A 15,603-nucleotide genomic window follows, 5' to 3' on the forward strand; every position below is an offset into this window, starting at 1 on the left:
GCTGAATGAGTATAGAATTTTCTCAAATATTCTTTATGTATGTATTGAGATGGTCGTGTGATTGTATTCTTCCTTCTGTTGCCATGTAGTCTTAAGATGTAATCCACTTGCACAGATTACATTATTCTTTTTATTAACTGCTATATTTAAATTGCTAGTATTTTGTTAAAGTCTTTTACATGTACTAATCATGAGAAATATTTGTCTACATTTTGCCTTTTTTGTGAAGTGGGTTTTCAATGTTTGTAATATGTCTTTTTACACTTTTGATACGGTTAATTCTGACTTCTTTAAGACAACTGGGATTTAGTCTCTCTTTTCTACTTTTTAAAGACTGTGTGTACTATAGGATTAATATTATTTCTTCTTTAATGTTTGGTGAAATTTACTATTGAAACCATCTTGGTGTGGAGTTTATTTTTTTATTATAAATTGCAATTCTGCATTGGATGTATGGTCATTTGGATAACTGTTTTCTTAGATCAGCTTTTAGTTTGTGTCTTCCTGAATATTTTTTCATTTCATTTAAGTTGTGAGATTTATTGGCATAAATATAATTTTTATTCTTAATATTCCCTTATCTGTTGGATCTCTAGTATTTTTCTCCTTTCAATTTAGGATATTGTTAATTTCAGTTTCTTTTATATTTCATTCCATTTAGCTACTGATTTATCAACTTTATAGATTTTTTTTAAATTTTTTTCTTACAACAAGCTTTAAGTTTTCTCTGTCCATTTTTCTATTTCATGGACCTCTTCTTTTTTTAAGTTTTAAGCTTTTAATTCAGTGAGAGAAATGCATAGGAGAGTGAGGGCCCTATCTAAAGAAAGAAAAATCTGGATTCATACCGAGCACCAGGAGCCATCCACGTGGAGGAGCATGTAGGCCAGGAAGCATGGGGTGGGTGGCCCGAAGGCCATGCACCCTGTAGGCACATGGGCAGCTAGCCCCCGCAATGGCAAAAGGACAAAAAAAGGCTGGGCCCACTGTGTTTCAGGCCTTTAATCCACTTCCAAAGGAGAGTGATTAATTAGTCTGATTGGCTGGTGGGCACACAGGTGTGGACCTCTTCTTTAATTCCTATCTTTTCATTCTGTGTTAAGTTTTGCTTGTTTTCTACATTAATAAAATGTCATTTTAAATAATTTACTTTAGATTTCTCTTCTTTGTTAATGAGTATTTAATGCTGTAAAATTTCATCTTAAGACTACATTAGCTTCATCTCCCACATCTGCTGTATCTTCTCATGATTATTTATTGTAAAAGGTTCCACATTTCCCTTGTGGTTTCTTTTGATCTAGGAATGCCAATTACTTGCCATTGCATATTCAGAGAGAGAGGGAGAGAGAAAGAGAGAGAGAGAATTTTCCATTCACTTGTTCACTTCCCAGATGGCCACAACAGCTAGGGCTGGGCTAGGCTGAAGCCAAGAACCAGGAACTTCACTTGGATCTCCAAAATGGGTGGAGAGACGCAAACACTTGGGTCATCTTCCATTGCTTTTTCTAGGCCTTTTGCAGGAAGTTGGGTAAGAAGTGGAGCTGTTGGGATCAACACTGTGGCACAGTATGCTAAGTCTCTGCCTGTGGCATAGGCATTCCATGTGGATGCCAGTTCCTGTCCCAGCTGCTCCTCTTCTGATCCAGCTCTCTCCTTATGGCCTGGGAAAGACTGGGAAGAAGCTCCTGGCCCTGGCTTCAGATCAGTTAAGCTCCAGTCATTGCAGCCTTTTGGGTAGTGAACCAATGGATGGAAGATCTTTCTCTCTGTCGCTCCCTATCTCTCTGTAACTCTGCCTCTCATATAAATAAATCTTAAAAAGAAAAAAAAAAGGTAGAGCTGCTAGGTCACAAACAAGAGCTCACATGGGATGCATCTGCGGGGCATGAGCGTGGCCATGGCATGGCCAGGCCAGGCCCAGGGGCTCCGCACGCATAGCTGCACCCCGGGTGCCCCCGCCCTAGCCACACGGAGCCGAGCCTGTGAATTAACCTGAGCCAGGGCCGGAGTCAGCCAGCGGGTGTCCCGGGGATGGCGCCACAGGGAGGGGCCCAGTGCACGCACACGTAGCCCGGCCAACGCCCTGGTGGACAGTGGCCCCGCAGGGGCCACGGCGGTAGTGGCTCTGGCCCCGGACCTGTTGGTGTGGATGACGGGGGCCCCAAGTGGTGCACTTACCTTTCCTCGGACCCAGTCCATCCTCGTACAGGTGGACTAAGACCCTGCAACAGGCATTGGTTTTACCTGTTACGCCACAATGCTGGGCCCTAAGCTATTGGTTTCTAATTTAATTTTTTGTAGTCTACAAAAATACACAGAATTGTTTAGTCTTTTCAACTTTACTGAGCTTTTCTGTGTGGCCCAGACTATGGTCAGTTTTGAAGAATATGCAAGTACACCTGAAAAATAACACATTCTGCTGTTGATAGATGGGGAGGGTAATATAAATTAGATTAAGTGTTTTGACATTGTATTTCAACCTTATTAGGTCCTTATTTATTTCTTTTTTTTTTTTTTTTTTTTTTTTTTTTTTTTTTTTTTGTGTAAATGAATTTATTGACGAAGACACAAGGTCAAGCTCCCCCCACCCTTCCCTAAGAACAGACCCCAACAGGAACAGAAGAATCACAGGCATTCAGAGAGCTACATGTCCCCGTCCCCGCCCCATTTCTCCCAGAGTCCCACAGTTCACAACACAGGCACATGGATCAGGCTTGGGGGAGGACAGACACTCAGGGAACCTCTGACCAGCAAGAGTTCTGGGTGTGTGTGTGCTTCCCTTGCCCTCTGTACGACACCAGCTGACGTTACAAGGACACACTGAGGCAGAGGAGATGGGCACGCGGAGGGCAACCTTAGCCACACCTGGAGACCAAGGGGGAGCTGTGGAGAGCCCCTTTCAAGTGAAGCAGACTCCTTCCCTCCCTCTGCCCAGGGCGTGCTGGGAGGCAGCCTCCCCAGAAGGGAAGAGTTCAAGGACAGGCTCAGGTCAGCTGAGAACAGCAGCTGTTCCTCACCACTGGGGAGCCAGGAGAAGCCGTTTCCGGGGTTGAGGGGCACGTCCTGGTGCAGAACTGTATTCAGTCTGCTTACCCTGGCACTTACTCTTCCTGTGGGAGCTATGTTTGCTCTGAGCTGAGAACACTGTATCTGTCGTAGGAATCTTCTTTACTACTTGTGCCCAGCTGACGCCATGAATGAGTCTCAGTAAGGCTTTCCACCCTGTGCCTCGCCAGCCCACACCTCCCACACACAGCCCTGTGCCACCCTGTGCACACTCCCCATGTGCCTGAGCTGTGGTGAACGAGGGACACACTTCCTGGGCCTGGGCCCCAGCAAAGTAACGCTTAGAATTCTCAAGGTTAAGAAATCGCTTTGAGGAAGCTGCTCCTCCAAGCTGCAATTGCCATGAAGTGACTGGACGGGCCAGGTGTGACTCTCTGCTCTTGCTTTCCACAATTCCCCAAAGAACAGCATGAGGCCTCTGGACCTGGTGGGCCTCTGGTGTGCACAGGAGCAGCTAAGGGCAGTCCTGGTCACGGGCCCTGATGGCTGGGTACAGGGCAATGCAGCAGGCACCTCACAGGGAGAAGAGTGAGAACGCAGCAGGTTGGTGTTTGGGCGCGTGCCACTAAGCGTTCTTGGCTGAACCAGACCCAAGGTATTAAGGAGGGGCTTTGATACCCCTCAGTCTTTCCAAGGATGGCAAGAACTACCTGACCTCTGGGACGACTCTGATCTGCCTTGGAGCCCAAGAAATGTGAGTTAAAGAACAGGGAGCTGAAGGGATCAAGAGAATCTGTGACATCTCTAAGCTCACGTCATCTCTGGCCCCACCCTGCAGGAGCACATGGGCAACATGAGCTCCTCCTTCACCCTGGCAACTGGATTTACCTTCAGGTAACTGGAAAGACACTCTGCTGCCACTGCTGCCACTGAACAGAACACCAAAATCAGTATGAAGCAAGTCAAGGGCCACAAAGCAAGCACACGAAGACAGCAAAAAGCATGGCAGAGAACAGCAACTGGACACAAGCCTGAGTGAAAACACCATGTGGGGCGTGTCGCAGCTCCCCACTCAGCTCTGCTACTGAGCCCGCAGACCCGGCAATAACACCCCACTCGGCCTCCACTCTTCTCTGTAGGGCTGGATAAGTCATTACCGAAAGTCTGTTTTAACTGTGAAGCTGTGATGTGAGATCTGAGTGGGACCCAAGCAGCACAGGGGAGGGGTGGGGGCGGGCCTTCTGGCTCCTGCTCCCCACCTTTACTCACGTTCCCTCATCAGTGCCGTGACTGGGTCTGCCCAGGGAAGGAATGCAGTAACCGCCACTTGCTCTCAGCCTCTGTGCCGACGTCCTACATGTCCTGTACCCTGAAACATCATTCGAGGACCGCCGTTCTCAACTGTGGAGCGCTCAAGTGAGATGACAACTTGGGGCAGGAAGAAGTGTGAAGGCTCAGCCAAGGAAAAGGAGTTAGGAGAAAAAAGTGAAAATCCAAATGACAAAGGACGCAACTGCTCACGGGATGGGGCAGGGAAGGCGGTGTGCTCAATGGTGGTCAGCTGTCCTAACACTTTCCGCGGCTACAATGCTCCCTCAATTCCTCGTATATACAAAAATATAGAACAATAAAGTGCAGCGTATGTTTCAGTGACACTTTTCCTTGCTTTAATATTTGTTGTCATTTTCTGCTTTTGAAATGACCTCTCGATGACAAAATATCCAACTACACTCAAAAGAGGGTGTCAAAAAGCCAGCCATTGGCACAGCATGGAGAAGCCCACAGTAAGGACAGACAGCAGCAGCAGGTGGCGAGAGGAGGGAAGTGATTGAAGCAGTGGTTACAAATGACTGCAGGAAGCTAACACTATCCAACAGGTTGTGCCCTAATGCTAGCACAGGTTAGACTAGTCACTACCTTGGTGGGTGGCCTCAGTGTGTTTGGGTTCAGATTCTACACAGCAACACAATTTCTTCCAGTTAAGAGTTCTTGGCTTGCACCGATGACATGGTGACCAGGGTACTGGACCAGTTTATTAGTTTTTCAAAATGCTGTCATAAACCTGATAGATGTACTGAGAGACCTCAGGAGCTCTGCACTTCAGTGACAGCGTATAATTGGGGTTTCCGGGCTGGATACGTAGTTCAGCCAAAATCCAAATGCCATTAGTGAGCTTCAGGGATTGGTACAGCATGTCCTGCCCTTCCACATTCCTCTTGGCAATGGTATAAACATTGTTGTTCTGCAACTTGCTGGAAACAGTGTCAGCATTTAAATGGCATTCCTTAATCTGAAACTGAAGTTCATTTTCATTGGGAATATCCTTCCATGTTGCAAGGAACACCTGGCGTTCCATTTTGCCATCTTCTACAAAAAGCACATTGAGTGGGATGAGGCAGCTGAAGTAGAAAACATCAATATTGTTTTTCACAGCAACCTGCAGGTTGTTCAGAGGCTCCATCTTCATGACTGGACCCAAAGTGTTGAGAGGCAGGGAGACATCAATGCTCTGGTTTGGCATCAGTGGTGTATGAATGGCTAGTGGAGTGCTGGGAATGACACCAAAGCTATTCTTGTTAAACTGGATTGCAAAGTCTGTCATATGCTGCAGAGCTTTATTGGTGAAGTTCATTTCCATATAGATGTGCCCTTGGCGGTGAGTAAATGTTCCTGAAATCTCCAACCCTTTAGCCTTTACTGCAGGTAGCCAGACAGCCTTAGGAGCCACATATCCACCAGGTGCCATGCCTATCCCTGTGGAGAGTTCAAACAGGTCATTCAGACCACTGCTGACCACAGCAGGAGTAGGTGAAGGAGCAAAGGTTGCAGGCACTGATGAGGGGATGAAGGACTGTCCCACTGCCGGACTTCCTCCAATGCCCCCGCCAAGGTCACTGCCAAGCAGACTATCTAGTCCTCCTCCCAAGAGGTCTACTGCTCCCATCTGCATGGAAGATACTTGTGGCACATTGACAGGAGGACCAAGGTCAAGGTTTAAAAGATCCCCCAGAAGGTCACCTTGAGAGGGGATAACCTGCGGCTGTTCCAGGTTACTTGCAGTTGTGGTGCCAACAGGACTGTCACCTGCATCAGTGCTCCCATGATGAATTGGCAAGTGTTTGCGATGAATTCCATGACTGCCTTCCACAAAAGCATTGGGAGGTTTATGGTACACAGAGGCTAAAGAACCAATGTGGCAGATTAGCTCATCAAGCAGAGTTGGCTCAATAAGGTCTGTCTCCTCAGAGATCAGTGGCTTCTCAGACAAAACTACTTCTTTGGCTGTAACAGGGTCCGTTGAGAGAAGGCGCCAATAAATATAGCCCCGGTCTCGAAGGTCAGGATTATCAGAATCCTGTGTTGCCAAACTCAAAACCTGCTGGACCAACTCTTGTGTTTCTGATGGTTTCTTAAGAAACAGCTTCACTATGGCAGTAAGCAAAGTAAGCTGCACCTGGGTGCTCTCATCATGAAAACCCTCCAGGAAGCTCTCCAGTAACTCATCTGCATTGTCAATTCTTTCAGCATATTCTCCTACAATCCAAATCATAGCCGCTCGAGCATCTGGTTCATCCAGGGAGTCTAAGTTCTCACACAGAGTGGCGATGATACTTTCATACTTGTTAGGGTATTTGCGGAAGATGTCCCTGATGACAACAATCGCCTCTTGGACCACATAATTTACTTTGGTCTGGATTAGATCAAGTAACGTGCTGACACAGCGCTCTGCTGATTGCTCCACCTTGATGGCACATCGTCCAATGGCCCGCACAGCTTTTCGAACAAAGTCAACATCCACCTCTGTGGCATATTCTTTCAGTTCTGCCAGAACCTGAGCAATGTTGGCTTGGGATGCCAAACGAATCATGATGTCCAACTTCTCTAGTTTAACATAGATGGGATCGTTATACTTCACAAAGAAGACTTTGATTTCTTGCTTCAAGATTTCAGGCCTTTTCTGGACAATGAGGTTGATGTTCCTCAGGGCGACATACTGCACTTCTGGCTCTCCAGAGAGTAAAGTGACAAGCGGAGGGGCTAACTTCTTCAGCAGCATATTGTAGTAGTCAGAGTCCTTGGGTAACAACTCTAGAAACTTCATTAAGACTTTGACCGCTGAAAGCACCACTGCAGAATTGGCATGGGACAGCCGAGGAGTTACCCGCTCACAGATGCTCTGAGCCTCCCGGTCATCTTTCGGGTTGTAATTAGACAGGCAGTCCAAGATGAAAATCTGGCCCCATTCGGTGCACTCATTCAGGGCTGTCAGGAGCTTATTAATGTTCTGAGGGTTCAGATCGAGTAAGTTGCTGTTTGGGTGAGACTCACTGATTTCAGATAATGCTGCTACAGCATTAGCCACCACCATTGGATTTGAATCTGCTATGAGATCCCGCAGAGAATCCAGAAATCCTTGATCTTCCACCATCTGGGCATTGATGTCATGGAGTTTTGCCACACAGACTGCTGCTGTTTTTCGAACGTAGGGATCTTCATCCTTCAAGCACTTGCGGAGGGGTTCACAGAGATATTCTGTGATCTTGTCTACTCGGATGCAGCCCATAGTTCTGACTGCCAAGGCCCGAATCAAAGGATTGGGATCTTCACAGTCCTTCACAAAGCTGTTGACAGCCATGATGGCCATGTCTGGCTGACTCTTGGCGTAATTCATCAAGTAGAGATACACAAGCTTTTTAAGTTCCAAGTTGTCAGTCTGCATGCAGTTCACTACATCTGGAAAGAGAGAGCTAACATCCTTCCCCACGGTCATAGCAGCAATCACTTTCTTCACAGCCTCTTTCCTCTTTTCTTTCTTCTCATTGTTGAGTTCAGCTTTTAATTCAAAGATTTCTCCTTTTTTATTGGTTGTAAAGTACTTGGAGTCGGTCATGATTTTGGATCTTTAATGTGTACCGGAGGCAAGGGCGGGGGTGGCGGGAGCAGCCAGAGAGCACAGCCCGGGTGGTGTTGTAATGGTTTCCTGCCCGTCACGATTCTTTCTCTAGGTCTAAGCCACTGCGCAAAACCCACTTTGCCAGCGACAAAGATGGTGGTCCTTATTTATTTCTACTTTTTCTACTATCTACAAAGACATGCTAATGCAACTATAAGGGTAAATATGCTTATTTCTTCTTTACTTTCTGTCATTTCTTTGTTATTAAGTACACACATATTTAGGATGGTTAAGACTTCTTAGTGAATTGAATCATTATAATAAAAAATGCCACTCTTTACCTCTTGTGATATATATATTTTCCTTATATCTACTCTGTCTGATGTTATTAGAACCAATTCAGCTGTCTTATGATTGAAGTTTGCATATTATGACTTTTTACAATTTTACTTCTAACCTTTCTAACCAATCTACATTAATTATATTTATAGAAAAACCATATTTTTTCATAGTTACATATTGCTTTTAAATCAGTTTCATAATTGTCACCTTTTAAGTATTTAACATTTTTATATTTTTATGCATTTGTGTATTGTTAGCATTAAATATGTCATTTTCCTGTTTTTCTATTTATTATATATCTTGTTTGTTCATTTCACCATAATTCCTTGATTCTCTTGACAGTTTTGAATATTTGATACAATCTTTTAAATGTTGTATTTTATCTCCAATATTTAATAGCTATTCCACATTGTTTCCTTTAAGTGTTTGTTTTGGGTCTGCAAGATGAATCTTTTTTTTTTTAACTTTTATTTAATGAATATAAATTTCCAGTATACAGCTTATGGATTACAATGGCTTCCCCTTCCCATAATTTCCCTCCCACCCGCAACCCTCCCCTCTCCCGCTCCCTCTCCCTTTCAATTCACATCAAGATTCATTTTCAATTCTATTTATATACAGAAGATCAATTTAGTATAAATACTTCAACAGTTTGCACCCACATAGAAACACAAAGTGAAACATACTGTTTGAGTACTAGTTATAGCATTAAATCAAAATGTACAGTACATTAAGGACAGAGATCCCACATCAGGAGCAAGCGCACAGTGGCTCCTGTTGTTGACCCAACAAATTGACACTCTCGTTTATGGCGCCAGTAACCATCCTAGGCTGTCGTCATGAGTTGCCAAGGCTATGGAAGCCTTCCAAGTTCCCCAACTCTGATCATATTTAGACAAGGTCATAAAAGACAGGTTGAGGATAGTAACCAATGATCCTAAGAGTGGCCTTAACCAGGTCTGAACAATTATACAGCATTAAGTGGGGAAGAGGACCATCAGTACACACAGGTTGGGAGTAGAGCCATTGGTGGTAGAGTAGAGGTTATGATTATAAAGGAATGAGGCCCAAGTGCACTAGACAGGGTCTAGAACAAAGGATAGAGTCATTATTAGAGGAGCTAAGAAAGGTGCTGTCTAAGCTACAAGTAATTTTTCTGATTGAGAGGCAAATAGAACCTGATAGAAGGGGCTTGATAATAATCTGTTGGGCTTTAGGCCTTGTAAGTTAAGAGGCCCAGACCTATCTATCTCTTCACATGGGGTATATCCTAAGGGAGGTGTGAACCTCCTAGGGGAAGGCACTCTGTTGACTTTCATTACTTGGCTGGCCTGGGAGGAGAGCTGGCCAGGTAAAGGCAGGGGGCATCTCTAACAAGAAATGTACAGTTCTGCCTGCAATGTTGCTGACCCTACTTCGCTGTCCCCTCAACTGCAGTGGTCACTTTGGAAGTTGGGCTGAGTGAAGGGCTTTTCAGCTTGGAGCCAATAAGATCTGTGGCTCTGACCTGGGCATCCTTCGACTCCAGGGCAGGTCCATTTCCAGTGATCCAACTCTTGGCAGAGCTGCCAGGGCTCTTCACAAGCTGACTTCTGCTGAAGCCCAGGCTTACCACATTGAAAGCCACTGCAGTGGACTGGCCTGTTGGGTCTCCTTGAGGGCAGATCACTGTACAGATCAGCCATTAATAGGCCTGCCACCCATTGCTTCTGATGCCTAGCTTTCTTTTCCTCCTGGTTGGTGTTAAAGCAGACCAGACGATGCAAGTCAAGGGAGTGCCCGTGTCGCATCTCTAATCTTTGGTGGCCTGAACTACAAGTCTATAGTCACAGGTATGTTCTGTAGTAGTTTTTCTAAGGTAGACAATGCCCATGAGGAAAATTATATTCTCACTTTAAAACTTTCTTTCCCTTTGGTCTGAAAGGTAGGTTTTTTTTCTACTTACTGTATACTTCGCTGATGGCGATGTGAATCTAGCTATGAGATTATTAGTTAAGTTCTTATTTTGGCTATGCTATTACAGAAAAATGTTAGCCATCTCTTATAAGGTCTAAAGATTAAATTGTGCATCCTACAGATTCCTTCATAATAGAATTAGTTCCCTACCTTGAAGAGAATAGAGAAGTGAAAGAACAAGTTGGGCTTAGAATAGAGAAATGAGGGAGCATGTCCTAGATCGCTTGCTGACAATAGCAATATTACATGAATACTTAGCAAACCGTTTCAACCATTAGATAACAACTTAACAAAACATTTACCGGAAGGTCCAATGCCTTCTATAAATTTTAAGAATGATGTATTTGAAAACACGTCTTAGATATCTAACATGGTGTAGTTTGTTTAACCAGTAAACTTAAGCACAACCATCTAAAATGTTTTTAGTTTCTTTCTACCAACAAGTTTAAAACATATGATACACAGATTCAGGTCATATAAATTAAAATGTATCTTTGATTGATTTTAGCAGCTTAAATTTATGGACAATCTTATCTAAAAGCCATTTAAAATAAAACTCTTAATAAAATTTCCCCATGTGGACATACAATATGTACGCACATATAACATAGCATAATAGGCCAATATCAAAATCCAAAATATCTGGTTGAAATAAGATTCCTTAAAATCATGACATAACATAGACCAAATCTGATCATTGTTACAAGGTGATTATTCAAGTCTTTGAAAATAAGCACATAGTTAAATAACCCATAGCTCTTCATCTCCTCCCTCTCTTTTTCCACTCTTAGATTTAACAGGGATCACTTTTCAGTTAAAATTTAAACACCTAAGAATAATTGTGTGTTAATTACTGAGTTCAACCAATAATACTAGAACCACAACAACAACAACAAATACTAAAAAGGATAAAGTATTACATTGTACATCTAAAGTCAGGACAGGAGCTGATCAGTTCATTGTTGCTTATAGTGTCCATTTCACTTAACAGGTTTCCCCTTTGGCGCTCAGTTGTCACCGATCAGGGAAAACAAATGATATTTTTCTCTTTGGGACTGGCTTAATTCACTCAGCATGATGTTTTCCAGATTGCTCCATCTTGTTGCAAATGACTGGGTTTCGTTGTTTCTTACTGCTGTATAGAATCTTTTACTTAGTCTGCCTTCAAATAACAGAAAATTTCATATAGAAATTGAGAACTTCAGGATTTCACAGTAATACATATCCATTTCTTCATCTTCAGTGTTGCTCTCATGTAATTGTTTACATTTTGCTTCTATATATATATATTTAAGCCCTACAACATCATTGCTATCATTTTTGCTATTTTAATCATGCAGACAGCTTTATTACTTCTAGCAGAGAAAAATATTTTCCCAGCAAGCAGAGGATTATTAGGCCAGAAGCAAATAAATGGGATGTGTGATGTCAAAACTTCAAATGTGAGTATTTTAGGCAGGGAAAGCCAAGACACCCTGGGGAAAAAAAAAGAAGACCTAAATGAAAGATCTCTGCGAGTGAGATCCCAGTGGAAAGAACAGGGCCATCAAAGAAGGAGGTACCTTTCTCTGAAGGGAGGAGAGAACCTCCACTTTGACTATGACCCTGTCGGAATAAGTTCGAAGTTGGCGAACCCTAAAGGCTTCCATAGCCTTGGCAACTCATGACTAGAGCCTAGGGAGATTACTGACGCCATAAACAAGAGTGTCAAATTGTTAAGTCAACAACAGGAGTCACTGTGTACTTACTTCTCATGTGGGATCTGTCCTTAATGGGTTGTCCAATGTGAAGTAATGCTATAACTAGTACTGAAACAGTATTTTTACACTTTGTGTTTCTGTGTGGGTGCAAACTGATGAAATCTTTACTTAGTATATACTGAATCGATCTTCTGTATATAAAGATAATTGAAAATGAAAAAAACGGTATTAAATTGGAAGTTGCATTGAAAATTAATCAATTTTTAAAAATATATAGCAGGATATCTGTCCTTAATGTGCTGTACCTTGTGATTTAATGCTATAACTAGTACTCAAACAGTATTTTTCACTTTAGGTTGCTATGTGGGGGCAAACTGTTGAAATCTTTACTTAATATATACTAAACTGATCTTCTATATATAAAGAGAATTGAAAATGAATCTTGATGTGAATTGAAGGGGAGAGGGAGTGGGAAAGGGGAGGGTTGCGGGTGGGAGGGAAGTTATGGGAGGGGGAAGCCATTGTAATCCATAAGCTGTACTTTGGAAATTTATATTTATTAAATAAAAGTTTTTTTAAAAAATTCAAATGTGATAAAGAAAACTTATCTAATTCATTTTGCTTCAATTACAGCTTTTGGGAAACAATTCCTCAGTTTTCACTTTTGAAATTTTTTACCTTTTAGAATTTTGAAAGCTTTACTTGGACATAAACATTGGTAAAAGTCTATTATCCTAATATCCCCTCCAGCAAAAAAAAATCAAGAGAAATCTTAAACCACATTCATGTAACAAAAAAAGGTTAACATAATTATTAATAATTTCACTTGCAATTAAAATTTATAAAAATGAAAATACATGTCTTTATTTTTGCAACATATTTAACATTCCTATCATTCCTGCTTTATTTTTTCAGATTAATATTTCATCTGATATCATTTTTCCTCATCCTAAAGAACTTAAGTTAATGGGTATTGTAATGAAGGTGTGCTGGCAATGAATTCTATCTATGTATGCATGAAAATGTATTAATTTTGCTCTTATTTTTTAAGAATATTTGCCTGCTTATAGAAATATAGTTGATGGTATATTCTTAAAAGAGTTAAATATTGTTTCATTGTCTTCTGGCTTGCATCATTTCTAACAAGAATTCTACATTCATAATTGCTTTTGTTCCCTTTTAATCATGTGGTTTTTTTGGTGTTTTAAGGATTTTTCTCTGTATTACTGACTCTGAACAATTTTGACAGGCCTGTAAGCTTTATTTATGTGTACACTATTCATGGTTTGTTTCGTTTCTTGGCTATGTTTATGTATTTTTCATCAAATTTGGTGACAATGGTCATTTATTTTTGCAAGTTTTTTCTTTCCAACCCTTCTTTTTGTGATTCCAACTTCATATTTTATAGACAGCTTGATATTGACTTACAAGTTAATGCTAGTCTGTTCATGGATTGCAAAGCTATTTTTCCCTTTTCGGTTCATTTTGAAAATTTACATTTCTATTAATCCATGTTCATTGATCATTTTCCCCATTGTCTAATTTGTCAATAAACTTAGACAGTGAAAACTCTTTTAGATATTACAATTTTTGGCTTTAGATATTTCAGTTTATCTTTTATTATAATTTTCCTTTACTTCCCCAACATGTTCACACTTTTCTTTAAATCCTGACCATAATAACTATTTTAAATCCATTTTTGTTAGATTAACAATGTGTCACATATATTCTATTGGATGTCCTGCATCTTACTGGAAGATTTATTTTTCTTCTGCACTTTTCATGTCTAGGAGTTTCTGATTGTGTGCTGAAAATTGCCGTTATATTCAATTTCTGGATTTTGTCCTTACCTTTGAAGGAATGTTGAAAATTGCTTTTCAGATTGATAAGTTAATTCAAATCAAATCAATCCTGTTGTAGCTTGCTTTAAAACGTTTTTAAGGCGTATTTTCATTTTTATTTATTTAGTTGAGAGGCAGAAAGAGAGAGAAAAATAGAGAGAGTGCATTCTCATCCACAGTTCACTACTCAAACGCCCACAAGAGCTAACACTGGGCCAGGTAGAATCCAGGAAACAGGAATTGAATCTGGGTCTCCCACATGGTTTGCAGGAACCCACTCATTTGAGCCATCGCTGCTGCCTCCCAAGGTTAGCATTAGCAGAAAGTTGTAGTCATGAGCCAAATCTGGATATCAAGTTCAGGTATTCTAATGTAGTACATGTTTCTTACCTAGGTTAAAAACCTGCCGCTATGGTGGCACTTTTAAAAAGATGTTTTTATTTATTTACTTATGTATTTATTTAAAGGCAGAGTGACAGAGAGGGAAAGCCATCCTCTGGTTCACTCCTCAAATAGCCACAAAAGCAAGGTCTGGGCCAGGTGTAAGCCAAGAGCCAGGATCCTCACCTTAATGTCCTACATGGATAGCTGGGGCCCAAGCTGGGTGGGCAATCTTCTGCTGCTTTCCCAGGCACTTTAGTAGGAAACTGGATTTGAACCAGAGATGCAGGAACCCCAGTCGGCACTCTGCCAGCCCCATGGGTAGTGTTTTAGTAGCTTTAAATTGATGTGATTATAGCCATATTACAAAGGTGTGGCCATTTTTTTTTAAACTTTTATCCAATGAATATAAATTTCCAGTGTACAGCCCATGCATCACAATGGCCTCCCCCTCCCACAACTTCCCTCCCACCCGCAACCCTCCCCTCTCCCGCTCCCTCTCCCCTTCCATTTGCATCAAGACCCACCCTCAATTCTCCTTACACACAGAAGATCAATTCAGCATAAAGATTTCAACAGTTTGCACCCACATAGAAACACAAAGCGAAACATACTGTTTGAGTACTAGTCATAGCATTAAACCAAAATGCACAGCACATCAAGGACAGAGATCCCACATGAGGAGCAAGTGCACAGTGGCTCCTGTTGTTGACCCAACAAATTGACACTCTAGTTTATGGCGCCAATAACAATCCTAGGCTGTTGTCATGAGTTGCCAAGGCTATGGAAGCCTTCCAAGTAGACAGACTCTGATCATATTTAGACAAGGTCATAAAAGACAGAGTGAGGATAGTAACCAATGATCCTAAGAGTGGCATTTACCAGGTTTGAACAATTATACAGCATTAAGTGGGGAAGAGGACCATCAGTACACACAGGTTGGGAGTAGAGCCATTGGTGGTAGAGGTTATGATTACAAAGGAATGAGGCCCAAGTGCACTAGACAGGGCCTAGAACAAAGGACAGAGTCATTATTAGATGAGCTAAGAAAGGTGCTGTCTAAGCTACAAGTAATTTTTCTGATTGAGAGGCAAATAGAACCTGATAGAAGGGACTTGAAAATAATCTGGTGGGCATTAGGCCTTGTAAATTCAGAGGCCCAGACCTATCTATCTCTTCACATGGGGTATATCCTAAGGGAGGTGTGCACCTCCTAGGGGAAGGCACTCTGTTGACTTTCATTACTTGGCTGGCCTGGGAGGAGAGCTGGCCAGGTAAAGGCAGGGGGCATCTCTAACAAGAAATTTACCGTTCTGCCTGCAATGTTGCTGACCCTACTTGACCATACCCTCAGCTGCAGTGGTCACTTTGGAGGTTGGGCTGAGTGAAGGGCTTTTCAGCTTAGAGCCAATAAGATCTGTGGCTCTGACCTGGGCATCCTTCGACTCCAGGGCAGGTCCATTTCCAGTGATCCAACTCTTGG

At 42.2% G+C, this 15,603-nt stretch overlaps 1 protein-coding gene across 1 annotated transcript; it reads right to left on the reverse strand.

Annotated features, from left to right (window-relative positions):
- Nucleotides 1-2,544: 2,544 nt before the first annotated feature.
- LOC133752938 (AP-1 complex subunit beta-1) lies at nt 2,545-8,057 on the reverse strand. The gene has a single exon (XM_062183240.1). It carries the CDS (start codon nt 7,895-7,897, stop codon nt 5,042-5,044), a length of 2,856 nt encoding a protein of 951 aa, XP_062039224.1. The 5' UTR covers nt 7,898-8,057; the 3' UTR covers nt 2,545-5,041.
- Nucleotides 8,058-15,603: the final 7,546 nt, after the last annotated feature.

The sequence above is a fragment of the Lepus europaeus genome, chromosome X (assembly GCF_033115175.1).
Source record: "Lepus europaeus isolate LE1 chromosome X, mLepTim1.pri, whole genome shotgun sequence".
Classification (NCBI taxonomy): domain Eukaryota; kingdom Metazoa; phylum Chordata; class Mammalia; order Lagomorpha; family Leporidae; genus Lepus; species Lepus europaeus.

What these genes read in the sequence shown, in the direction of transcription:
- LOC133752938 (XM_062183240.1), bottom strand. Translation starts at nt 7,897, where the DNA reads ATGACCGACTCCAAGTACTTTACAACCAATAAAAAAGGAGAAATCTTT.